Consider the following 26,647-nt stretch of genomic DNA (forward strand, 5'->3'; position numbering starts at 1 on the left):
CCAGGTTGGTGTTGAATGTTCTTCCCTTCTTCACTTCCAGTCACTGTATGGGTTCTTCTGGAAGCAGTTCGGCACTCTGGAGGTGGTGTCTGGCTGCACCGTGGGGATGCTTCAGAAGGTCTACGACAGCGACGGTATCAAACTACGCCGTCGGGAATACTACACCATGCCGGGGTTCCGTAAGTACGAAAATGAAACGGGCCACATCCTGGTGCAGTGGTCAGTGGGCAGCCCGATCCACTTCGCTGGGTGGCACTGCTCGTGGTGTTTCAAGCCCGAGGGGATTTATTTCAAGCTGGTGTCGGCACAGAACGGAGATTTCCCGCGGTGGGGCGACTATGAGGACAAGCGTGACCTCAACTACATCCGCGATCTGATTAGGACTGGGGGCTGGTTCGATGGCTCCCAGCAGGAATATCCTCCTGTGGATCCCAAAGAGCACATGTATGCTCCAAAGTACATACTGGAGAACTTTGTCAAGTACCACTACCTCCTGCAGAACCCCTACAGAAGAGTGGACACACAGAGTAAGCGTTAGGAAATGAAAGGAACTGGGCCAGATGGAGCCCTCCACACTGAGCTTTTGGAGTATAAAATGGTACAAACTTAACTAACTCTCACATTGGAGCGATGTTCCACCAGGCAGCGCTGATGTTGCAGGGATAGAAAGATCTCTTTCAAAAAAGTGGGTATTTTGTGGTAAAAAGGGAAGACTAACTTACATCCACCATGGCTTTGATTTCAAATGATGCAACCACTGGATAATAACAAGATTAATATTTTCCTCTTTCCTCCCTTTTCGCGGGAGGAGCTAAGCTATTTCTCTTATTTCCAACCTCACTGTCATCTCTTACCGTATTTTTACACTCCATCCAGTCGGCCTGCAGAGAAGAAGGGGCTGCGTCTAAGGAAACATTTTGCAGCTTTGTGAAACCTGCAGAGAAAAGACACTTGGAAACAAAGGATGTTTTATGTTTGTGTGTTTACTAAAGTCTATGGACCAATGTTCCCACCTCACTCACCACCTTCAGATGTCTTCCTGGTATATTCATTGACCACCTTCTGGAAACAGATGCACTCTCAAAAGGCATTCTTTGCTCTCAGTATTCAAAATCATATTTAAACTCCACTGAAGCACCAGCAGCCGAAGGAAAACAGAATCACTCGCTGGAAGTTTCCCTATACCATTCACATGCACCTTATACCTGTATTTGTGTTTATTAAAAACAAACACGTTGAAAGAAAAGTGTATGTCTGTCTGGGGGAAATATCAGCCAGTAGTTTCAGTAGTCATGATGGGGAAGAAAGTCAGAAGCCAGGACAGAAGAGGCAGGAAAGAGTAGAGATAAGCAGTGTTGAAACAGAAATGAAATGATGCCCTTTTCTTTTTCCACAGTGCTTCATGGTGTAAATGTTGAGTCTGACAGTGACAGCTCTGAATTTCTAATATTCCTTCAATCACGGCCGAGAGTTGAAATTTGTGCTGCTGTTCGCCTGAAGACAACAGTCCGATGGTCGAGACATCAGGTTGCTCAAAAGCAAAAGAATGCAGAAAAAGCCAGAATGGCGGGGGTGGGTTCAGTTCAGGCCAACACTGACTCCTGCCTGCCTGTAAAAGGTTCCTCCTCTTTAGATATCCTAAACTCTGAGAACAACTCTTGAAGTCTGTTTTTGGTTTTATGCCATCAAGTGTCTTTATGCTTCTACAATGTGGTGTTTGTCTTAGGCCATGACCACCCTCATCCAGATATTTACCCCCCCAACAGAAATCTCTGTGTGGACCGGAACAGGCCAGTCTCAGTATTAGTGCTGACAGGCTCTGAATTTACTCTTTCATTACTCATTTAACATTTGGTCTATTCTATTTTATACCATGTTTCCCTGTCAAAAACTGCACACACTGGTTCTCACTGGCCGTGCTGGGCGTGTGTCTATTTCCTGTTAATCCTCATAAGCATTCCGTTCCAGAGATAAAGGTGTTTTTCTCTTCTCTCCGCCTCATCTCTCTGCAGGACAGTAAGGCACAAAGATCATTTATCATCCCCAACATTCAGGCTTGAGTGCCTCTTTGCTTCCTTCGGCTGCCAACGTGGCTCCGTGCCGGAATCCTCACCTCGCTTGGCAGCAGTCGATAATGTGGACAATTTGGCAGATATGTTGTTCGCCGTCTGTGGCTGTCACGTTCCTGAGGACTCTGTCCACCGTAGACACTTTTCCTCAGCTTTTGCAGCGGTGTCCATCAACACGCCGTGACTGGGAAAAGCCGATTAGCCAAAAGGCAGCAGACAGTTGTTACAGGTTTGTGGCGTTGCTGCTGCAGCTGTTGGGGGGGTTTGGGCTTGAGAAGCAAACCCGTATTCAATCTCAGAGGGACAGGAATCAGCCTTGAAATGTGACTTGACGTAATCAGGCAAATGTATTTTTGTTGTGATTTAGGTTCTGTTATGGGTTTGGTGAAAATGAGTTCCTTCTGCTTTACGTTGGGGTTTTAGATCCGAAAGTGTTGTCAAGATGTCTGTTGCAGTCCTGTCCTGCTCCGTCTAAGCTCTCGCAAGAGGAAGTTTCTGTAGATTCTCATCTTTGACAGATTCCATGGAAAAAGTGGCGATCACAGCGTTCTCCTAAGGAGCAGAAACCCAGACAGCGAAGGCAGAAAACAAAAGACTAAAAAGTGTGTCACAGTTCAAAGGCAGCCAAGATTAAAGAGACAAATCCAGAAGGAGACCTCTGAGAAATAATACAGCGATTCAGCCACTGTTTGTGATGACAGCCTTATTGGATGAGGCGTACTTATGACACGCGGGAGAGGAGGGAGCTAATAATCTGGACCAAATGGTTCTGATTTTTCACTTTGATGAGGGGGAGAAAGTCCAGGCTGCGAGGAAAATGAAAACCATCCGGATGAAGCGAGCGGCTCATCTCGTCCTGTGTGCAAAAACATTACATTGAAGCGGGATGGTGGCAGAAGAGATGTGATGTTAAATGATTGAAGAGGTGTGAGATCCTCCCCGCTGGCCTGTTAATGCATTTAAAATGTCCAAAAAAAAGTTTGTTCGAGGACATTTTAAAAGAGGGCAGCTTTGATATTTAAGGCCAGTGAGTCTGTCCACGCTAATAAAATAAGATATGGTGGCTTCTAGTAGCAGAACCGAGGGAATAAATCATGTTTAAGATGCATAAATGTAAGAGAGACGGAGCACTTCCTCCCCGAGCTACGGCCCAGCGCTGTCGTTCTTTTCAGTTATTAATAACAGTGAGACGAGGAGTCAGAAACCTCCAGAAGGACTCTGTAATTTTATCTGTCAGTGTTTTGTCTGCAGTAACACAAGTTTTCTAAGATTACACATGTGTGCGTGTCGTGCACGCTCCAGCCCACCCCCACAATCATTTCTGGTCCACGATTAAAGCCTTACGTGCCGCCGCCACTCTGCCGCCCTGCCAGAGGCAGTGTGAGGAAAGGGTCACTTAGACAATAGAGATTTATTCTGTTTTGTGGCTCCTGCATGATCAGGAAGCGTGCACAATGTTACTGCACCGTGCACATCATTGTGCAAAGCAGCACACACCGTCTCTCTTGTAGCTGCAGCTGAGTGGAAGGAAGGAGGAAATAGGGAGTCTGACACTGGAAACACTGACACAGGTTTACCCCAGTTGATAAAACTCCTCCTCCCTTTTTTCAAGCGGCCCAGATATCCTGTGATCATTCTTTCTACCAAAGAATAAACCAGAGAAATACTTCCTGTTAAACTCGTCGACTCCATGTTCTGTGGAGTTATTCCTGGGAAGAAATGCTAAAGTTGCGAAAAACCACAAAAGAATTTCCTGTGGATTCCAACGTAGGAGGCAGACATCTGGACACATCAAAGCAAAACATTCCGCTTGACTGGATACCATTAGGCTAACAATTTACAGCATGAAACAGGAAAAAGAAACTCATCACTGGATTCTGCTAAGAACTTTGTTTATGCTGATTTGGCCTATTTCTAAGACAAGCAGTTAGAAGCCATCCAGCTCTCGGGAGTCGTGAATACCCAAAGGTTGGATGGAATTTACACAGTCAAACTGGCTTTAATGTAGTAAAATTTATCAAAAAGTAGCTCTAAATTTGATTTACTAAAGAATCCGCTAGGTCCCCTTTGAGGGAGGCGTGCGGTTAAAAGAGGGAGCCGTTCAGGTGTCATTTCAGGACAGATTGTTGGCTCGGGGTGGGTGCAGGAGTGTTGGGAGACTGTCGCGGGAGCCCATATGTTGTGACGCTGCAGATCAAAAACAAGAGAGTCGGCGTGACGCCGCGGAGACAGATGGACACAGAGAGATGAGAGCTCAGGCACACTGGCCCGAGAGTGAAAGGTAGGGAATGAGTGTGGGTGTGTGTCTGCGGAGGAGCCGGCACAATACGGCTAAAATATGCACGCAATGTTGTCATCATCGCTTTTGAACTCCCACTGGCTTCAGTGGAGATCTCATGGAAGGGAAAATGCATTACGGGAACAGCTGATGATATACGCGTATGATGATATACATGTATGTGGCACCTCGATGCATCTCCTGCCATCTTTGCTGCGGGCCTCAGATTTAGCTCTGCATCGTGGACCTTCCATTTGCTGAGCGAGTAGCTTTATTACTGTTGTTTCCCTGGATGCGATCTTGTGCAGAGAACCCAGTATTCTGGATGTTGGGGTGGGCGGGCTTTAGCAGGGCTGTGCATTTAGAATGAGAGACGGGAGAGAAAACATCCTTACACTCGCCATTTCCCACATGTACCACCACTCTCAGGCTTTTTAAAAGGCCCTTTTTTATTTGTTTTCTTTTGCACTCGATGTTTTTGTCCTAGAATTTAGAATTTTTATGGCGGAGCTGTGAGAGTTGTTTTTTTGTTTTAGTTTTGACTTCATCTACTTGGCAGCTTGATATTTAATATCTTTACAAGGCTGTGTGTGTGTGTGTGTGTGTGTGTGTGTGTGTGTGTGTGTGTGTGTGTGTGTGTGTGTGTGTGTGTGTGTGAGAGTCAACCCACTCTCTTCTCCACCTGACTGGTCCTTTACGTCTGTTGATTCTGTGAAGTGGGTTTTATATTGTTGGTGTTTTTTTGTTTTTTTTTTAAATGTTTCAACCTAATTTTCTTTTCACACACACACACACACACAGGCACACACACACTCCTCCATCCAGCCATCCATCCGTGCAGGCAAAGAACAGTCAGTACACCCTCTGTTTTTAGCTGATTTATTTATTTTGACTCTGGTCTCGTTGTGGACGTGTCCCCTGCTGGTCAAACACTCAGACTACTGTAGCTGCTCTGTTTGTGCTCTCACTGTTGTGTGAGAGCTGTGAAAGCTCACCATTAAAAAGAAAAAGGAAGAAAAAAAAGTGCTTTGTTCAGCCTCTGAAATCCAGTTTGGGCCAGAGAAAATCCCAGCATATGGGTGAAAATCTGCCTTTTTGTGTCTTTTTATAAGTGATGCTACTCGTTTTCATAGTTCCCCCAAATTATACAACTGACATTTTCTTCTCAGAAGTGCAGATGTTGAATATATGTAGTCACCTGAAGCACCTCTGAGGCTTTTTCAATTGCGATGCATGCGGAAATGCACATAATCGTCCTGCCTGTCAAACTCTGGATTGCACCTTATTGTGGGGATGTTGTTTGTTCTTATAGTTAAATTTAGTACATAAACACATGTGGGTTGTGATATTTCATTTTTTTGAAAAAGGTGTTACCGTTTACCATGACATGTGTCTTAAGCACTGTTATTATTTGTTCATGAACAGCACATAAAGATCCTCAGAGTGAAGCTCAGGTCCCAGCTACAGGGACACTCTCCACAGATTCATCATTTATCAACTAATCTTCATCATAAATAGCTTGTCATAGGTCATGGTAAAGAGCCCCCTCCAGTACTGGGGAGGGAAAGACCCTGACCACAGGTCCCCCAGAGGTGTACTGCTTCAGTGGTAACTGTGGTACACACACACACACACACATACACACACACACACGTTGACTGATTTAGGTTCACTAACAGGGACCTTTGCCAAGTTCATATCCGCTCTTCACTTTTCCACCATGTTGCCGTATTTATCAGATTTTTAAACCACCTTCTTTTATTAGGATTTACAGTCTGGGTTTGGGGGGGTTGTTGTTGTTTTTAAGTGTGTTTAAATATAACCAAAATTTAATTTTATTAATTCTACAACAAAGAAATATAATTTACTGTCTCCATCTTCCTTCGTGCACTGATAATGATTGTAACTGGTCACAAAGTTTTATTTTTTTATATCATTACGGGGGCTCTGATGATTTGTCTCTGGAACCATTTCTGAGTTTGTGCTGTTATATTTGCTGGTGGTCTCCGTCAGTGGCGCGAGAACGTGTGTAAACCGAATGTGTAGATGTGAGCGGGGGGAGACAATCGCTCCCAGTGCATGTCGCACTCCTGCCTGCGTTCATCACGGCGCCAGTGCGTTCAGCTGTGCACTTTCTTCCACGTCTGTTCAGCCAAACCAGTGAAAGAGAGAAAGAGGAGGAGGAGGACAACACCCCACGGCGGGCGCTCTCCCCTCAGGTGGAAGTAAAACACACAATACTTTTCTTTTTCTCTCCTCTGCAGGGTCACAAAGAGTGTAAATTTCTAAGTTAATTGAAATTGATGAAAACAGGATCTTATTTGTTCTCTATATGAATGGCTGTATGTTAACCACGAACAAAAAGTTCTATGACAAAGACATATAATAAATTAATTTTAAATGAAGTTTGCGGTCAGTGTTTGTGTTAGCTGGGGGGAAGGGGGGGGATTTGCAGACTCTGTCCCTCCAACCACTAGAGAGCAGCACTGCAGCACACATGGGTGCACCATAAGGACGCGTCAGAGTCTTCAGAAAAAAAGTCGTTTTGCGCTGCTTCACATCCAAACATCTGTTGAATGTCTGCATTTGCATCAGCCACAGTCATCCAGGGTGTGACAGCGTCAATCACATTTGGCGTGGTGCGTACCACGGTCGATCTCTGGGTGTGAAGTGGAGGTGGGGTGGCCCTGGAGCCCATCGAGAGATGCAGTAAATGCTGCAGCTGCAGCTGCAGACTAGGGAACAGAGATATACAAAGAGGCAATTTTTGCACGGTTAAACACTCTAATGTCCCATCAGACCTAATAAGGAATTAGGTCCTGTAAAAATTGTAAAATGGGGAGTCTCCAACTCAAGACAATCATCTTCAACAGGTTTACACTGTTTGCTCATTACATCAGAGTGCCAATAATTCGTGAGTTCTGAGACCTCCACCTCATCCATTGTCAGAATCAAACATCTTAGTGGCTTTTGGGGGGAAAGACACAAGAGTAAGATGAATAAAATCTTGTTACAGCAGGTTTTTAACTTAGTTTAAGTCCAATTTTAGAGCTGTGCAACAGCTGTAAGGCATAAAGGAAGTTTATTAAATCATGAGACAAATGCAAACTAGCTACTGATGCACATTAATCTACCTTGCATCACTTTGGCTCCTTTCATATTTTTTTGTTTCCATCAGCAACCAGCCAGAGGCAATCGATAAATTTATTCCCTACAGCTTTCAGCGAGCTCTTTGTTTCTTTTATAATTGCTAATGGCAGCATTAGCATTTCAGCAGCATTCCTCCTTTAAATTAACAAGTTGCTCCCTGACTTGTGTTGGCACGTATGGAAAACTGATTTAAAATGTCAGTTGAAAAGTAGCCTAGAACTCAGGCAGGAAACGGCGACACGCTAAGAATGAACAGAGCTGCCCCTGCAGGAAACACAGCAAGGGGATCCGACCTGCAGCGTTCTGGTAAGCTGGCCCTGCAGGAAACACAGCAAGGGGATCCGACCTGCAGCGTTCTGGTACCTCTGCATCCAATACAATGATGAAAGTGTCTCTCACCACTCCAGACTTTAGCATTCAGCTATTTCTCCTCTGAGTGAGAATTAAAAGGACGCCCAGCTGTTAAAAAAAGACCAAATGATAATTAGTCTAAACTGATTACAATGCGTGACCCAAAGTACATGTGTTGACTAATGAACACACTTAACATTTAGCTGTAATTAAGGCAGCAACAACCTACGCAAATACTGATTTTCACATGGAAAAGTGAGTCCCCCTGACGTAATAAGATGAAGCTGCCGAGTCTTATATATTTATCTTTATTCTGCAAATACAAGGATGTTGATTTGTGTGGTAATGCGGCTCGCTTGTGGCTGTTTTTCCCATCGTAGAAGGAGCGGCAGCTGGAGGCATCGCAGTGAAGAGAAAAACAATTTAATGTATTCAAATATACAGGAGGATGAATAAAGCATCGTTCGCTTTTGTGTTTGTTGACTTCCCATCAAACTGGAGCGCTCCGCTTCACTCCCAGCCTGTGTTCCTGTCATCTTCCATCTTCATCGCCATGGCACCGACTGCTCTGCCTGCTTCTAAATATGATTACGTTTGTGTTCCTCTGCCTCCCGCAGTGCCTGTGCATCTTTTTTTCCTGTGAAGTTTAGATGGAATGACACCAAAATAGAAGATAAATCCAGGCTGCTGGGGGACGGAGACCTGTGTTGTGTGTGTGTATGTGTGTGTGTGTGTGTGTGTGTGTGTGTGTGTGTGTGTGTGTGTGTGTGAGCAACAGGGATGGGACATGCCTCCCCTCCTGCAGATGGAAGACTCTGGGGGGCTGCAGCAGAGCCAGATTTGCTGTGATTACTGATGACCTCTGGCTCAGTAGACGGGTTAGCTTCTGTATGATGATGGAGGTGCGTGTGTGTATTTTGGTACAGTTATTTCTGAGGCAGGGAGGGGTCGGCACGCTGCTCTATCATTTTCCAGCACAGAGGAGAGCAATGCAGCCAGAAAGGTTGGGGGTGTGTGTGCACGTTAAATGAATGCAGGCAGGAGTGCAGGGGTGGGAGCTCAGCACAGAAAAATGTGAGTTTCTCCAACCCAGATCAAAAGGTTTGAAACAAACATGCTGAGTTTTTATAAACTTATTTGCTCAAATAACACATTGGTGCTTCTCCTAATCAGACATGATCATATGCTACAATGGGAAGTAAGCTCGTTTTTCTGCTCAGTTAGTTTCCCTTGGTTGTTGCTTGTAGGTCGAACTTCCCTTCGGTCAACATCCATTTGACACTCAGAGAATGCAATTTTAAATATTTCCTTGCGTCTGACTCCACCTGCATTTCATTAACAAACAATTGAAATGTGGATTTATTTGGTGTGATATTTCACCACAAAAGTCACATTTTAGGAATTGAGTCATTACATTTGAACTTATTGGGTCAATTAAAGGAGATAGTTTGGAGTTGTCTCCTCACAGGTTAGACCAGGGGTGGGCAAACATTTTGATTCGTGGGCCACAATGGGTTCTAACATTTGACAAAGGGGCCGGACCAGGAGCAGATGGATGGATGGAGTGCTTTGGTAACCTCACCTCATTGGAGAAAAAATACACATCTTGGGATATGGAGAAAACATGTGCTTTAATTTCAAATGAAAATGAAGAGAAGCATTACAACAAAATATCTGACTTTGGAATGAGTCTTAAAACACTTAAAATCAAATGAATAAAATGTGCCTTTTTAAAAAAAATTAATAACCATTTCTATTTTAAAGCACTGAAAGTTCTGTTATCCTTCAGGATATCACCATCACTCTCCTCCTGACTGTCTTTTTTCTAGTGGGAAAACACCAGAATTGCAGTGAAATTTTAACATTAACAAGGTTTATTCATTTAATTTTTCAAGTTTGGCGGGCCGGATTAAAACGTTTAACGGGCCGCGTGTGGCCCCCGGGCCTTAGTTTGCCTATGCCTGGGTTAGACAAACTCATCACCGTGCATCTCCCGTCACGGCCGTCATCTGTCAGTTCACACCTGACGGCAACAGCAAAGTTCCTGATACGTGCGCATTCACCTCCACAGCACCAACGCAGGGCGGCAGTTGAAACACCTGCTGTGCTGCCTCCAGTCATGATGGAGGTCTATCAGCCGTTGACGACCAAAGAGCTCCTTTATCCAGCCAGAAGCAAGAAAAGGTGACAGCTTAATGAGGTGAGCGAAGGCACTTGCACAGCACAGAAAACATGCATTTGTTGGATTATGGTAAGATGACATGAACGGAAAGTGGTTTGCTTTGGCAGATTCAGAGGGATCGCAACCTCATAGCTATTATCGGTTATTCAATTCTGTTAAATTCTGTTTAAAGACAATTTAATGCTTGCCTTATCAACGGATATTGGTTCTAAAATCCTGAATCCTAGAAGACTGTATAAACTGAGTATAAATGTGCATTCAATATTGCTTTTACTGTATTTAGCCAAGATATTCAGCCACTGTATTTTCCCGGCTGGGTATACAAGTATACATTTTTGATGATTTAGCTTTACAAGATCCGTTTTATCTCTTCTTCTGATCCACATCCATGTTGCAGCAGCTTCAGCAGGGATGGATTTTGTGGTCCAGTTGGTTCTAGTTTGCTTTTAGCTAGAGGGAGAGCAACAATGTTTTAAGAGGAGACAACGGCACCTCCAGCTGTTAATATTGTTAGCATTGTTAGCAGAGGCGCTAAGAACACAGCAGGTGAGAAAACGTAACAGGAAACCTTTTCTACAGGCAGAAGTTTCACAGAGTGAGCTCGCTGCAGCTCCATTAGCTGACATGTTGTCACTCTTAAAGATCCTGCAGGTTGTCTAAGAGGTGAGGGAGCTGCGTCTCAGCCTGCCTCTCTGCTGCATTTCTCTCTAGATGGGGAAACCAGGGCCTGTTAGCTTTTCTTTTTTATAGGGGTGTCGTTTTGTTATTTTATTGGGCGATCTGGACCAGTAAAGGATTTATACCTCCGTGTCCTCCTCCTTCGCTCTTCGGTCTTTTCTCTTTGTGACAGATGAGCGTGGTCAGAGGTCACATGGTTGTGATCAGGCTTCAGGACTTTCTTGTTCCAGTTACCAGCCTTGAGATCTGCTGTCAGCTGCAGGGCTCAGCCTTCAAGACCTAAATAAATCAGTCTTTTAACAGTCTTCAGTGTCTTAGAACATCAAAAGTTTAATTTCTGAGTTGAAGTTGACTCAGTTACATAACTGCAGATGTGCAGGGAGAATGCTGAGAGGTCTGAGAGGACTGACGCTGTCTGCTTATTTCCACGACGCATCTTCAATAAATGCATGTTAAATGTGAGCAAACTGAGCTTTCTTTGGCTTAATCTTCCATCGCCGACCTAAATGGCCCAAAATGAGGCATAATTGTGATGCTGGAAATGTGATTTTTAGCTAATCTGCGTGTAATTGTTCGTGAAAGTTGAGCGTTTCCACATTTTCTGGTGAGGCAAGTGTTGAATAGCCCTTCGGGTGGAGAGAACATATGCTTAAATATTTGCAGATGAAAACGCCCTCCAGGGGTCTCGACGTGCCCTGATGACAGCCTTCCAAAAACAGCTCAGGGGGCCAACAGAAGAATGTGGTTTACCCATACAGACACCTGAACTAAATCTATCTCTTCACTGGCAAATGGCTTCTGGATGATGTCTACATGGTCCAGGAACCTGGTCCGGACAGTTTCATTACACACTTCCTCCATTATTTTTACATTATTTGCACCTGATTGTGGTCAAATAATGAAAGAAAGAAAACTGCAGTTCTTAAGACTCATTTAGCTGGTGTCGCCCTGTTGGAACACTGGGACAACATCCAGGAAACTCTTCAGAAAATCTTCTTTGTTTCCCACAAGAGCTTTTGAGATCTCTACTCAAGGCTTAAAGTATTTACAACACCGCGGTCTGCTTTTCCTGCTGCCAGGCTCCCCAAGGATGGAATTACAGCTAATAGGAGAGATATGGCCCAACAGATGGAGCTGGCATGCTCCTGTCTCTGTGAGTTTCAGAGTCAGTTTGTCTGTTTGTTGCAGAGTTAACCAGCTTTGCAGACTTAATCCTCAAATTTTATTTATTATTATTTTTATTTTTTTTGCCTTTGTGGGCTAGAGTGTCGCAGTTGAAAGGCCTTGTGTTGAGCTAGATGCTGCAATTCTTTCACAAATTAGAAAGCTGACAAAATGTGCAAAACATTTATTTTATCAAAAAAAAAGAGGGTCTTTGGTGCCGAGCAAAGAGAAATCTTTACAACCACAAATCCATCTATGCAGGACTGTTAGAACACGGACAAAAACTGCTCTGCAGCTTAAAGTATGTGGTTCCACTGTGGCTTCCTGCAGTTCTCATGAATGATCTTCACCTTGATATGTTAACAATGAACCGGTGAGGGTTTTAGTGGTACAGCTCTGACCAGATGATCCAGAACTTGTGAGCAGCACCTGTAGCCGGCAGAAGAGACTTCCCAAAAGTCCTTTCTGCTGCAACCTTTGATAGACTTTCCTTCAACATCATCCTGTGGACAATCTTCCGACTCCATACGCTCCCGTACACGAGGCAGCTAATGGGATCAGTGTGTTTCAGAAGATCGCATCTGTTCTTGGGGTGAGTGTTTTTTTTAAAATTTCTGTGCACAGTTTTTCTGTACTTCCAATCCGATTGTGCTTCCCTGAATAAATAAACTGTTAATGCAGGGAATCGAATGCAGATGTGCGATCACAGGACGCCGCTCCACCTCTGTTGCTGGAGGCTGGGGAAAAGCTGATTTTGCTAGTTGTACAAGTCAATCAGAGAATTAGTGAAATAACCATGGCAACAAACCAATCAGATCGCTGCGCCCCACCGCCGCAGGTGCACCGTGCCCTTGGCAGAAGAACTGTGTTTATTTTGGCCACTCACGTCTCCCCCCTTGTCTTCGACACCAGTGGGTCTGAATCAGAAACACACCCAAACACTCCCAGGGGGACACCAGGTTGGCGTGGACATGCGCTGGTCATGAGGGAGAATTGCTTTTGGCAGCGAGTTTGCAGCACCAATGGATCAGATCCCTGATGATGGGCGGAAGGTGGACACCAACGCAAGTCCCAGCGACGCAGACTGGTCCAAAACATCAGTCAGAAGGTTTTTTTTATTCCTGAATAACGGAAAATTCTTTTAAACGGTCTCTGATGCAGGAAGTAAAGCAGCAGATCATAGAAGCAGGAAAGAAAATCAACTTTGTACAAAAATGTATTTGTAGTGCAAAGGAAGTAATTAAGCATTCCTTCCTAATTGTGTGCTCTGCTGCTTTTCCTTTGGCCCTTTTGTGATTTTGGCATTGAAGAAACACGTAACGATTCTCTCCACTCTGAGAGGAATTAATAATAAGCACCAAATGTTAATGTCCGCTCCAGTTTTTTTTCTTCTTGGCAAAAAAGCTGAATCGGCAGTGAATACACCGTCTTTCACTGGACACTCGGTGCCACCAGGTATCCGTTGAAGGTGATGTAAACATCCACGTCATCGCTGTAAACCGCATTTTCCCTCTCGCGCTTGTAAAGCCGAACCCAGACCTCGTCGTTCAGGGCCAGATCCATCATGACGCTCTGGCTCTGCATGATGGAGCGCTCGCTGGGCTGCGCGTACAGGATCACCTGCTCTTTGTCGTTGTGCATCAGGTGGAGGTAGGTTTCCTTGAAATTCCAGGTGTGGATGTTGACATTGAAGAAGTAGATGCCCGGCACGTAGCAGTAGAATTTTCCCTTGAACATGTTGAAGTGCTCGTGGACGTTGACGAAGACCGTGTCGAACACCAGCGCCTGGTAGTACTCCACGCTGTGGAGGGACTTGCGCCGTCCCACAGAGAAGGAAGAGTGAGGGATTTTGCAGGGGTCTCCAGGGGCCCCCACCTGGCCTTTGCTGCCTTTAGACCCAGGGGGTCCTCGGGCACCTGGAGGTCCTTCTAGCCCAGGTTTTCCAGGTGTGCCCTTGTCCCCTTTGTCTCCTTTATCGCCTGCATGGATAAAGAAAAGCACAAGTAAAAAGATGCAAAACCATTTTCATCTCAATATTTTCTTCTATAACCAGGAAGAACTGCAATAGACATTCCCTCCTTCCTTCCTTCCCTCCCTCCCTTCTTAATTCCTTCCTTCCTGGTTGTGTTCTGTTATTCTGTCACACAAACTGAACTCCAGGATTTTAAATTTAGATCTGAGGTGACAGCAGGCTTTTAAAATGATGGATGAGCTTGTCGTACATCCTCCTGTCACCGCTGCTGAATGAAATGTTAGCGGCTGGGGAAGATTCTTACTGCCGCCTTCAGATGTAAACAAACTGGATTGTCACTGCTCATTTAGCTACTCCATGAACAAGAATAGGAGAAGGAGGGACAACAGAAGGAAACAAAGATGGAGAGAATATTTTCCACACTGCTTTCTTCCTCTGCAACCTGCAACCTTGGGTCCTCCTGGATATAGAAGCCACGTTTTTGAGGCCTTGAAAAGGTTCCAAATGCAAAGTGACTGTTGAAAGGGAGCATTTCAAGGTATGGGTTTGTCTCAGGCCTGGATGAGCAGGTTTCTATTGTAGTTTATGCAGTGAGATCATGTTATGTCTATATTTGTGTCCCCGGTAGCCACGAACAGCTCCCCCAATTACAAGAGTAATTACAATGAGTAGTCTGTAGGCTTGGAGCTTTTTTAATGAGCAATGACTAACAGGCAGAGACAGGGAGAAAATTGCATCCTGTACCGTAAATGTTTGACCATTATTATTGCCACACCATTTATAATGAACTGACGAACCGACAAATAAGCGAGCGGACAGAGCAGATCTGACAGAAACCTTTAGTGACGTGATTAACAACAGGAAAATCTGCTTAACAGGAGGGTGAAGGAGATAAAGCACCTTCCTAAAAACATTGCATTACAAAGACATGGACTTGGGTGTGTGCACACTCCTTAAATATTCCAGAAGTGTGTGTGCACTTGGACCGTTCCTGCCTAAAACAAGAAGAAACAGCCTCTCCAGCCTGAATAGCTGAGGGTTTCCATGCGGGTTGGAGCAGATTTGGCTTGGTCAAGTACCAGAGGAGTCCAGGGTGGAGGGCAGAATGATGACACATCATCTGGACTGAGCTACTCTCTCAGCCAAGAGGCCTCTCATATTAGACGCAGATGTTCTAGATGTGACTGCGCGGTTTGGGGATGTTAGTAACAGATTTCGATCAGTTGTTTTTCTGTCCTGACTCACTGAGCCCAAACATATAAGAACAACAAATCAGGAAACAGGGAGTCTGACAATGTGCATCCATTTGGAAAATAACGGACCCTTAGTCCTGGTTCTGGCTACCTTTGAGGATTGTCATGTTGATGACGGTGCGGACCTCGGGGATCTGGTACTGAGCCGCGCTGGCTGGGGACTCCTGGAAGTCACAGCATCGCCTGCAGATTCTGGATGGGGGTCTGGATGGAGACGGCACGCAGCAAAGCAGTGGGAAGAGCACAAGCAGCCTCAAACACACATTCAACATGGCGACGGGACCTGGATTGGAACAAATACAAGTATGTTCAAACTGATTTGGTTTGGTTTTGACTCTTTCTCCGAGGAGACAAAAGGACACTTGCAGTGTTTAAGTACTATCATAAGTTTTCCTTTTGATCAAGGAAAAGTCCGGTGAATCGAGCATTAGCCTACTGTAAAAACCATCAGTCAGTGTTCATCCTGGCTGTTCAACCCTTTGTTTGGGCTGTATTTTCCACTTTCTCTTAGCCAAATGTGATCTGGCTCTGATTCTATAGTCTGGGTCCAGATCAGTCTTCGTATTTGGATGCAACTCCGAAACTAATGGATGTGTGTGTTCATGTGTGTGTTCATACTTTTAGCAATGCAGAACGGTTTGTGTTAGCTAGATATTTTAGCTGTAAATCTCAGTCACACTGTAGGGATCCACTATAATCTTCCAAGTATAGACTTTTCATATGGAATCCATATAACTTGAATGGAATATGTGAAAAGAAATCTGCTTACTGTCACAATTGAACACATATTGAGCAGATCTCATCTTGCCCCTGAACCAGAGGCACATGTGCAGAATGAATCTATGCATAGTTCTGATTAAACCTCATGCACACTGTCCTCTAGATTAGCATTTTTATGAGAACAGATGCCCCATAATCAGTAAAGTTTTGCTTTCTTTGTTTGGGAGGGGGTGTACAGCAAGTTTATCAGGATTTGTTTGCAGGAAACAGCTGCTGAGAGCTGTGGGAAGCAAGTGATGAGGCACAGAGCAGTGAGGGAGAATAACTTTCCTGCATTCCCCAAAGCTTTGGGTTTCTTTATGCTCTCCCACATTTAGAGCTCCCTGCAAGCCACTTTCTATCCTTCTGCCCCCTCCATCCTGAGATCAGTGGGAGGTTCTCTGGGGCCTTAACAGGAGGCGATGGGCTGCGACAAACGGGAACACTGGCACAATATTTTACGACTATTGACAATAAAAATCAATCAAGACAGTAATTGTGTCAATATTAATGACTGCTGCTGCAAGCCAGATGCCTGAAGTTAGACAAGAAATCCTTGAAACGTCAATAAATTATGTGATTTCTATAATCATCTGCAATGACTGCAACAGCTCTCCGGGCATGTATGGTAAACCTAAACTGGGATTCTCCTACACATGGAGCTCCTCAGTTAAGGGAAAACTCCAGCTTTAGTTTTCAGTTTAGAGCTTGTTTTTGCAGCCCGAGTCCTTGGCTTCATATCAAATTGCACATTCTTGTGAAAGCAGCGAGTTCTTTATGTTGTGCAGCTGTATGGATAGTAAAACAGCAGGCAAAGTGGCAATTAAGCATTAAAACAACACAAGTGTGCAAGTTTAGTTGTGTAATGCACTTTGTGAGAATTTTCTAAGAAGTCCATCTTTAAAGTTGGCCAGTTTCAAGAAATCCCTCAAAGTGTCTGGAGATTTACATTAAATTTGTCTCCCACAACTGCTGCAAGGAAAAGCCCTCCTGTCAGATAATTCCTGATGCGTTCTTGCTGACGGTGCGCGAGTTCATTGCATCATAAGTTACCTCACTGACCTTGACCCCCTCCTCACCTAAACAACCGCGACGACCCCGGCGGAGCAGCACATATGGGCGAGCTGCTGCGCGCACCGACCTGACACACAGGAACACTGCTTAAAATGAACCACAGTAATGGATGCATGTCAGCAGCCACGTCTACAAAGCACGCCAAACACCGAAGCATCAGTTTGGCTCGCAGATAAGAGAGAGACAGAGAGAGAGAGAGGCACATCAAATTATGAAACCATTAAGTCAGAAAGTGATCGTGCACGCCAATATCAGCTGTAACTTAAAAATTAAAACCAACAATCTGCTGAGTTAGCACATTCAGAACTTTTTTTTCTACTCCAACACATCTATGCAGGCACGCTGAAGCCGACTGCTCCTCAAAGTCCCTCTTTGGTAATCTGAGAATTACGCAGCGGAATTACGCCAAGACGTTGTTGACATGTGGTGTCAGAGAGTCCGGAGGTTTTTCTTACCTGATTTCAGAGGAGGACAAAAGGCGACTGCTGGTGTCAGGCTGAGAGAGGAGGAACTACTGAGGAGCAAACTGGCTCTCTGCTCTATCCTCCCTCCCTCTGTGGCCCCAGCACATACACGTACACACAGTCTTGCACAGCTGTCTTTGTAGGGCCTTTACATTGACTTCCTCTCGTTTCCAGACATTTACAGCCCCATTTCCCAGCTTCATTTTCACACTTTGGTTTAATGCTGAAGTTAAGGAGTTCAAAATATCCTCCAGACCACAAAATAAAAATGGTTCCCCCAGGCTGTCACCCCTCAGCCAGGTCTGCTGTGCCCTCAGGGAGCTAAATACAGCACAGGAAACTTTCATCCAAACACATATTGAGGTCAGCCATCCCTCATGCGCCCACCTTCTTTTCTCATTTTGCTTAATTGTGTCAGTGAGTCACATTCCCCCACGGCGTTCCAGTTCTGAAAGTCAAAAGTAACTGGGCTGCATTCCGTCTTAGTGTCTGCAGAGTTTGGATTGACCGAAGTAGGGTGGGACTTCCTCACCAACCTGCATGAAAATCCACCCACGATGCAGCAGTTTAGGGGTTTCTGATGTCATTCGTACAGTTGCTGGAGTTTAGATAATTAAGTACTTCCTGTTAACAGTTCGTATTCTGTTCCTTTTAGCTGAAAGTAACAATTTTCCACTTTGTTATGCTTTTGTCCAGATGTAGCAGAACAAGCAGCCAGACTGACATCTGGGAGTCTCCATCTGCATTTGAGCCACTGAGCCAACTGGATTTCAGACCTGAACCCTGACGGACGGTGTCGTGGCCACTCTCGCTAATGTGGAGATCAACCTTACATTTACTGACTCCATAAACGGGCTGAACTGAACGTATCCAGTTACACCAGTTCAACCAGCATCCTCATTATCATTCCGGAGACCATCAGATGTAAGAAGACTCCATCAAACAGCCATAAAGGCCGTGCTGATGAAACACTGGGGGATTCCAGCTAATAAGAGTCAAATTGGAGCACTCCTTTGTAGCGGTCTCAGTCTGGAGCCAGTTGGGGCGTATGTGAAGGATGGGTCTGATGGTGAAAACAGCTAATTACGCAGCACCCAGACTGCCTCGTAAAGACCGCTCATCAGCAGCTGCACCTCTCTGAGCTGCTTAGACTCCCCAGACATGTTTCACACATCTGGAATCCGTCTGACAAATCTAGACATTAATCTCCCTGTCAGGTCTGACTTCGCCACCATCCATATTTTTGGTAAATCGTGCTTCAGTTAATCAGAACTGAATTTACCATCATGTGCTGAGCGAAGGTTAAAGTCGGGGTTAGCTTTACGACGGTGTCAGGTCACGCTGGTAATAATGAGGGTAGTGTTACACTTGTCATTGCTCACTTGTCATTTCAGCAGTCAGGACACATGAATGAACATGCAGCTCTTCCTGGGATGTCTTCGGCAATCTCATCAAAGGTTCTGCCAGATTTGAGCTTGAAAGTTATTTCTAATTTTTAGCTTCAGCGACGTTAAATAAAGAGAGTTTTACAGCATTCTTAAACCTTTAGGGAGGAGGAATGGAGCAAAAAACATATGACTGTATGTTTAAAGTGTAATCAGGTCCTCGTTCCAAACATTTGATTCTCCACAGGTCAGAGGTCAATACAATGGTTGTTGAACTGGGAACGTGATGGCATCTGTCTGCTAACACTAACCAGCAGTGGCACACATAGCAAAACTTATTCCAGGTTGTAAAAAAATGGCTGTAACCATATATTTGGTGCAGCTAATATGAATTTTCTGGTTGGAGGAAGGCTTGTACTGTGAAAAACATGACATTTTTTTAACATGAAATGATCATTGGCTGATAAACTGTGTGTTTAGACACACAGGAAGTGTAGTCTATTAATAGGCGGTGAGAGATGGGAGACACATGGGATAAAGCATTTTTATCTCTGCACATTTGCCCAAGTTTTTGGTTAACGGGGGCTAATGAAATAAAGGCTGCAGCGCTACTATCCCTCTTTGGCAAGTGTGACTCACATGAACTCAGCCTTTCCCCAGCTGCAGAGGTGCCGGTCTGCCTATTTCAGCCTATAGTCCCTGGTGAATTCATGATCGGAACGTTGATTGATTAATTTTCCTTTGATAAATATAATTATCTTAACAGCATGCCAACATGTTCATGTGTAAAAGCTAAGCTGTTAAAGTATCAGCAGTGATTATTACGTATCCTTGAAAACGAAGGAAATGTGTGGGATGTACGCCTTCCTTTTTCTGGCAGCCCTGCTGCCTCTATATTCTTGGACCTGGAATGTGTCTGAGCTTGCTTCCTGCCTCCAGCTACAGCCACTGTTGCTGCACTGTCAGATTAATATCAAGCCTTTCTGCTTATCTTCCACACTGCTGAACTCTGCGTCTTGTTCAGCAGAGGAAACTTGGGGCTATGAGACATGTTTGAGACATGTTTGGTTGTCAAAATCCAGCGATACTTTGAGTCTGGAAGAAAATTGAGGAAAATATTAATTAGATATCAAAATTTCATTTTCCTCCAAAATGTTTTCAGATTTGTTTTTTCCTTTGCTTTTTGACAGTTTAATCTTGCAAAATCAAGGGCAGGAAAAGATTAGAAACCTTTATCGTTTGTGGTTTGTTTCTGTTTTTGTGCTGCAGCTCCTTTTGGAGCTTTTTACAGCAACATAAATGAATCCCAACCTTTAAACATACCTGTTAATGGAGGTTAAACGCCATATTACCATAACTCACCATAATCCCCTGACGATGTGATGTCAGATTTTAACAACATTATTAGTCGTGAATGTTTAAAGTGCTCTAGTTTAAGTGCCTTTTAGTGCTGTAACCCTTTAATGCAGGACCATAAAGCTGCCGAAGCTTTTGGAAGACAGCAGTAATGAAATTACTGAAAAAATTCTCTATGACAAAATTATTTCCAACAGAAGTAAATTATTATTATCAACGTGCTGCGTGTGTTTAAAATGAGCCTCCCCTTAAATCTGGAGTTGCTGCATGTGTCTTTCCATTGCACACAAACACACAAACACACCCTCCTCCCACGTCCTCCCTCTCTCCCTGTGTAACCACGACTCCCACGATAAATCTGAACCGCACAGCCCTCCGCTGCACAGCCCATCACTAGGAGTAGGGAGAGGAAGAGGAGCCCTGGGGAACCATGGGGAGATGTAAAACATGGTTTTGACTACAAAATAAAGAAAGAGAGAGAGCAGACCATTGCTGTTTCCAAAGCTACCAGTTCTCAACATCTCCAAGATAGTCTGCCAGCTGTTTCGTATTAGCTCTTTTATTTACTTATCATTTTCTCTGTTTTTTTCTTTTAATTTCATCAGAATGTCATACTTGTACGGTAATACTTCACCCCAAATTTGAGGTTGAACATCAGGAAACTGTTCAAACTTGAATGTTTTGAAGAAACTTGTCAGGAATCTGATGGATCACACCTTTAGAGCCGTTCATGCACATTTAGACATTGTTAAAATGTCTTTTAACAATGTCTTTTAAGGGTTTATGTGGTGTTCAAAGTTGGCTGGGATCCCAGAGTTGTGTGACGGAAGCCTTGCTGGTGGAGGGTCCGAGGTCAGAGAGCCTGTTAAATGCTGCCTCAGGGTGTTTTCATACTTGGCCTGGACACTTGAATTTCTAAACAGGGACTGTTTGTTTGGAACAAGAGACCAGCAGAATATTGTTTTTTTTTTTCCATCATTTTCCGTCAGAGCGTGTGGAGCGTTTCGAGCCTGAAAGTGATAAAACTGCCCACATTCAGCAGCCTGTTGGGCTCGTCTCCATGTTGCTCACTGAGCATTTGACTGCAAATTAAACAGCCCCCAGTTCAAACCTGAACCAGCCCCCCCCCCCCCCCCCCCCCCCCGCATAAAAGAATACCCAACAGACACTAATTTCAGCCATTAACTGTTTTTTCAGTAGTTTTACATGCATCAAACAATCAGCATTCTTTAAATAATTCATGTCATAAAGTCTCTCATGTTGAAGGTGGAGTATCCTAACCCATCTACAGATGGCAGCGAAGCGATAAGAACGGTATTCACACATCCACCCACCGACTGGCTATACAAAACAAGTTTAATCTCAGGTGGTCAGAAAGAGCACTTTATAGCTATTGTTACCGGTATATAATTAGCCTATTCTGAGACTATGATAGGGCCGAAGCTCAGTCGAGCATTTAGCTGCAGATGTAGAGGTCATCAGGACTTTTAGAACCTGCCCCTGTGGAAAATACACCTAAAATAAAGTTTCTGCTTACTCTCTTTCTTCTTATGTCTTGTAAACATTGCAGTCAGTGTCTGCTCGCATTAGGGGATGACATACATTACACTGTCCCGCCTGACTGGAATGAGACCAGCTCCATCTGTCCTCCTGATTCAGTCTCAGTAAAACGTAAGCTGACGTCCACAATTTAATCAACATCCCATGCTGAGGCTGCTTTTTCCACATGGCTCCCCTCCGCAGCAGGTTTGGTCTCACTCACTCTTTCTCTGCGTTTACATGCTTCTACCTCATATACAAATATAAATAGGAATTGTTTGGTTGGGTAAATAAATAATCCCATTTAAAACTGCATGAACAAACATTTCAAACAGTCACACTGTCTAAAATAATGGATATGAGAGAAATGTAAAAGATGCTCGCCCCCTTGTGGTTGGATTTAGATTAAATCAGAAGCTTTTCCTCCTTAACGATATCAAAAGGCCACATCGGTTAAAACTTGAGGACAAAACAGCTCGAATCAAAAAATGCGAGTGAAGAAAACTGCAAACTTTATTAGAAAAGTGGAGGAACAAGTACCGGTATTACAAGAGAAAAAGCAACTTTTAAATGACTTTGAGTTTAGTTTCTTGGATTTTTCAGAGTGCAAAAGCACTGAGGGTTTTTTTAAATTTCTGGTAACAGAATTAGGGTTTCCATGGTTTTCCAACCTGACAGCTGGCTCAGAAATGCTGTTAATGTTTTTATTAAAGTTAATTGTCAGCAGCTCAGGGGCTGCTGATCACCTGTTTGATCCAACCTGTGAGTCTGGTGATGCGAGTGTAAACGCCGTAGAAGTCCGGACGGCCGCACCCTTTGCCCCAGCTGACCACTCCAGCAAGGAACCAGCGGCCCGACGGCTCCTGGCAAACCAGGGGCCCGCCCGAGTCTCCCTAACAGGAAAAGGTAATGTTTTACACCTATCATGGATCTGAAAATATGTAGTGCAATATGTTTTTGCCATACCTGACAGGCATCTTTTTCTCCACTGCGGTAACCAGCGCAAAGCATTCTGGGAGTGACCATGTGGCCGTAGGAGCGAATGCAGGCTTCCTCACTCACCAGGCGGACGTCCACCTTCTGAAGGACATTACTGACCTTACCTGAGGAGTGTGGAGGAACAGGTGAGAGTGTGGGGGAAAACACATCAATTTATGAAGCCAAAAGACAGCTCAGATATCTTGTTGTCCCATCAAAAGGTGACCTCTAAAACTGAAGAGGGATCTTTTCCAACATGGCTGCGCAAACAAAAATGTTGTAAATAGAATGGTGGTAAACACACAATTTACATTCTTCTTTTGCAATGTTTGTTGGTCTGTTGGTGCTTAAAGTGGGTTTCTGTCACCTTTACAAAAGTTCCCTGCACAGCAATTTCCCCTGAGACCACAGCCTGCATGTTTAGACCCACATCTTTTTATCACCTCTTTCCTTTAAATATACTTTTTGTATTTGCCGTGTACCCAACCCTCTTTCCGTTTCCTACTTATTTCTGCTGCAAAAGTCACCCAAAACCACTTCCTTTGAAAATGATTTTTGCCAGCAGGCACATTTCACTCTTCTCTTTGGGGTGTAAGTGACATAACCCACTAAGCACACAATCTAACATCGACCTTGAAAAATTACATTTCAAAACATTACATTTCAAAACCCAACTGTCCTGTGAAGTCCTGCATTGCAAAATAAATGCCTGATTTTGACATTTTATCTGTTTGTCTCTGTTCACACCTCCTTCTTGAAGAGACCCCCAGCCGGTGACCCAACAGAGAAGGTCCGGCTCCAGCTGGTGAGTGGGCGGAGGCAGGCAGGCTGGCCAAGCATGCCCGGCCCGCACTGCGGGGGCGGTACGGTCCAGTTTCAGCAATGCCAGGTCATAGTCGTTGGTTTCACCATCGTAGTAGTGATGAAGGTGGATTTGCTGAACTCGGGCAACCTCTTCGGTGGGGCTGCTGCGGTTTAGAAGGAGTTTCCCCAGGTAGACCGTCCACATTGAAGGAGAGTACAGACTGTAGGGGGACAAAGAGTTTCTGAGTGAGAAGGAAAATTCCTTATTGTGTCTTAAGAAAACAGGATCTTCACATTGCCCAGATTGGCATTGCCAGGGCTTAAAGATAAGGACCCAGTGCCAGGGTCTCTGTCCATGGGACCCACAGTTCAGCACAACATTGGCTTACTACCCACGGGAAAGTTCATGAGATGTTATTGGAATGTGTTTGGGTGGCTTTCGTGGTAGGGACCCAGTGACCAAATCTTCCGACCAAAACTCTGTCTGTAGGCACATGGCCTCGCTGAGGGAGGGAGGAGCTGAAGCTTGTGGGGAAGGTTGAGACGTACCGACTAGATTGACCTCCATCCACAGCATGGGTTCTGGTGGTGATACTTCTTTTTCAAAAGGGGGAGTGTGTTCCAGCTACACTGGGATCACACTTAGACTCCCTGGGAAGGCCTACGCCAGGTAACTGCAGAAGATCATGCGCCCAATAGTTGAACTCTGGATTCAAGAGGAAAATTACGGATTTCATCCTGGTCATGAAAGACTGGACTAGCTCTATACCCTCTACACAGGGCGGTTGAGGGTTCATGGGAGTTTGCAAAATCAGTCTACATGTGTTTTGTTTATCTGGAGAAGGCATTCAGCCATGAGGTGCTTCGCAAGTATGGACCCCTGTTAAGAGCTGTTCGACCGGAGCAGGTGCTTGGTTCACATTGCACATGTTGGACTCAGACGGGACTGCCCTTTGTGACCAGTTTTGTTCAAAATGTTTACGAAATTTTAGGCATAGAAAAGGGCTACAGGTAGCCTGATTTGGGACCCACAGAATCTAATGTCTGCTTTTTGCAGATGATGTTGGCTTCATTAAGGCAGGACCTTCAGCATGTACTGGGGTGGCTTGCAGCCGAGGGTGAAACAGCTGGATTCTCAACCAGAAAGGGTGGCTTGCACAAGGGTGGTGACGAAGTCCTGCCACGAGTGAGGGCAAGATGGAATGTGAGTTTGACAGGCTGCTTGGTGTACCTCCCGCAGTTATGCACTGGGTATATGGGTTCATTGGGGTAAAGAAAGAGCTGAAAGATGTGTAAAGATGTTCTGACACTTTCACATCTCCTTCCTTTCTCTTTCTGCTCTTACCCATCGTTGTAGAAACAGTGAGCGGCTGACACCACCCACTGGCTGGCTATCAGTGCACCCCCACAGATGTGGGTACCCCGGACCTGCAGGCTGGCCTGCCATGGCCACTCCCCCTCTGCGGCATTGGTCCCGCCCACAATGCGACTGGAGAACTGCCTCAGGCCACAATCTGTAATATGCACAGTAGACACACAGTATCAATGCTTTTTATTGCGTAAATGTTCTGTTTCAACTGGATAATAGAAATGTAATCAACAATCAAGGGAACACACCTAAACTGCATTATAGAGCGAATCCAGCATGTTTTGCTCACCACATTGTTTCTCATCAGACGCATCAGGACAGTCAGAAACAAAATCACACTCAGGATTCGGCTTCTTTAGACAGGTTCCATCAGCACACATGTAGGTCAGATCTGTACACTCCACACCTAAACACACACAAGCATGGCAGCACAATGTTGCGGACTATAATTACACTATGTTTGCTGTGCATCCTGCCAGTCTCTTTAGCCACAATGGGACTTTATTCTGCAGACTGCTGTTTGCTGCATGCATGGGCAGATGAATAACAACAACCCTAAGTTGATACTCTTAAAATTGTCTATAGTGAAAGATCCATAGAGGGCACTGTCAGTATGAGGAGAACTTTTTGGACCAATCGCAATAGATTACACCTTTAAATAAGCTACTGTCACCTTCTTGCCATGGGCAATAATATAAGGTAATATGTATTATGTCCAGTAGAGGACAAAGCTAGATAAAGATAAAAATGTATCTTATGTTGGGTAAAAGTAAATGGAATGAGTTTGAGTTCCTTTAGCTCTATGCTTAAACAGAGGTTAAAATGAAGATGTGTTACCAGCTGTGCAGTTCATCTCATCCGAGGCCTCGAGGCAGTCTGGATGATGGTCACACACCTTGTAATAGTCCACACACTGGCTGTCCTCTGGACACTGGAACTGTGCCACACACACTGAAACACACATGCTGATCATTTTCATTTGAAAGTTACATCACTGGTTTGTCATTTTGAGACTTGGATATTCAGTGAAATTGTGATTATTCTGCGGTGATTTAGAATTAATGGGCAGATTTAAAAAAACCGCCTTAAAAACAGCTCAATGTCAATGTTTCTTTTATTGAAGGGAAAGGTCGTATATTTCCTGATGTATGTCAGTTCATTTAAGATTGAGATAAATTAATTTTAAAGATAAAATACCACAGTTCCTCTCATCAAGACCATTTGGACAGTCCTTGATTCCATCACAGGCAGAAACACACAGCCCATTGGTACTGCAGAGAAACTGCCCAGGGCATGCTTTAAAACAAAACACACACACACACACACACACACACACACACACACACACACACAAACACTGGTTAAACATCAATACTTGCAGAGGAGTTTATCCTCATTTCTGACTCTCTTTAAGTCTCTTGCTTCCGGCTTACGATCTGAGAGGTTGAAGACTGTGTAGCGCAGCTGTAGGCCCGGCCCTGTGAGGGACACCTCGGATGTCATAACAACGGTGGCGGTGCTGGAGAGCAGGAAGAGACGTTCAGTGTACGGCTGAAGGCTCCTGGTACCACATAGTCTGGGGGGGAAAAGCACAAAAACACCAGCTGTTTCATCCACCTATCCATCCTTCCATCCACGACACACTGCTGCCCCCTGCTGTTTATCACCCGTAATTTGTTTCTTCTGTCTTTGGTTTTGGAAGATTTTTATAAAACAGACAGCTTTCTGACAGTGCGCAGTGTTAACTATAAGGAATGGATTCCAACACACATCTTCTGTCTCTTCTCTGTGGATCTGGGAGTGAGAGAGTGGCTTTACATTT

At 44.5% G+C, this 26,647-nt stretch overlaps 3 protein-coding genes across 8 annotated transcripts in view; 1 reads left to right on the forward strand and 2 right to left on the reverse strand.

The window, feature by feature from the left end:
- Nucleotides 1-6,752, forward strand: part of mgat3b (beta-1,4-mannosyl-glycoprotein 4-beta-N-acetylglucosaminyltransferase b) — a 33,452-nt gene extending 26,700 nt beyond the window's left edge. For all 5 annotated transcript variants that reach the window (XM_011620024.2, XM_011620022.2, XM_011620023.2 and 2 more), the window contains one exon: nucleotides 41-6,752. In XM_011620024.2, the coding sequence (XP_011618326.1) occupies nucleotides 41-538 (498 nt within the window). In that variant the 3' untranslated portion in view covers nucleotides 539-6,752. The remainder of the gene's footprint in view (nucleotides 1-40) is intronic.
- Nucleotides 6,753-12,041: 5,289 nt separating this feature from the next.
- Nucleotides 12,042-17,516, reverse strand: c1qtnf6b (C1q and TNF related 6b). Its single transcript, XM_003978666.3, has 3 exons — nucleotides 17,386-17,516; nucleotides 15,189-15,380; nucleotides 12,042-13,851 (listed from the first exon to the last, which is right to left on the reverse strand). The coding sequence occupies exons 2-3, from the start codon at nucleotides 15,367-15,369 to the stop codon at nucleotides 13,304-13,306; spliced, it is 729 nt and encodes a 242-aa protein (XP_003978715.2). The 5' UTR covers nucleotides 15,370-15,380; nucleotides 17,386-17,516; the 3' UTR covers nucleotides 12,042-13,303.
- Nucleotides 17,517-22,163: 4,647 nt separating this feature from the next.
- The window catches only part of tmprss6 (transmembrane serine protease 6), a 9,618-nt gene continuing 5,134 nt past the window's right edge, over nucleotides 22,164-26,647 (reverse strand). For both annotated transcript variants that reach the window (XM_029851350.1, XM_029851349.1), the window contains 8 exons: nucleotides 26,259-26,401; nucleotides 26,023-26,121; nucleotides 25,663-25,776; nucleotides 25,115-25,231; nucleotides 24,802-24,970; nucleotides 23,400-23,677; nucleotides 22,641-22,777; nucleotides 22,164-22,567 (listed from right to left, as the gene is read on the reverse strand). In XM_029851350.1, the coding sequence (XP_029707210.1) occupies nucleotides 22,403-22,567; nucleotides 22,641-22,777; nucleotides 23,400-23,677; nucleotides 24,802-24,970; nucleotides 25,115-25,231; nucleotides 25,663-25,776; nucleotides 26,023-26,121; nucleotides 26,259-26,401 (1,222 nt within the window). In that variant the 3' untranslated portion in view covers nucleotides 22,164-22,402. The remainder of the gene's footprint in view (nucleotides 22,568-22,640; nucleotides 22,778-23,399; nucleotides 23,678-24,801; nucleotides 24,971-25,114; nucleotides 25,232-25,662; nucleotides 25,777-26,022; nucleotides 26,122-26,258; nucleotides 26,402-26,647) is intronic.

Source organism: Takifugu rubripes, chromosome 17 (genome assembly GCF_901000725.2).
Source record: "Takifugu rubripes chromosome 17, fTakRub1.2, whole genome shotgun sequence".
Classification (NCBI taxonomy): Eukaryota; Metazoa; Chordata; class Actinopteri; order Tetraodontiformes; family Tetraodontidae; genus Takifugu; species Takifugu rubripes.

Coding starts and splice junctions, on each gene's coding strand:
- c1qtnf6b (XM_003978666.3), bottom strand. CDS start 15,369: ATGTTGAATGTGTGTTTGAGGCTGCTTGTGCTCTTCCCACTGCTTTGC. Junction 13,852..15,188: donor CAACATGACAATCCTCAAAG/GTAGCCAGAACC, acceptor TTATCCATGCAG/GCGATAAAGGAGACAAAGGG.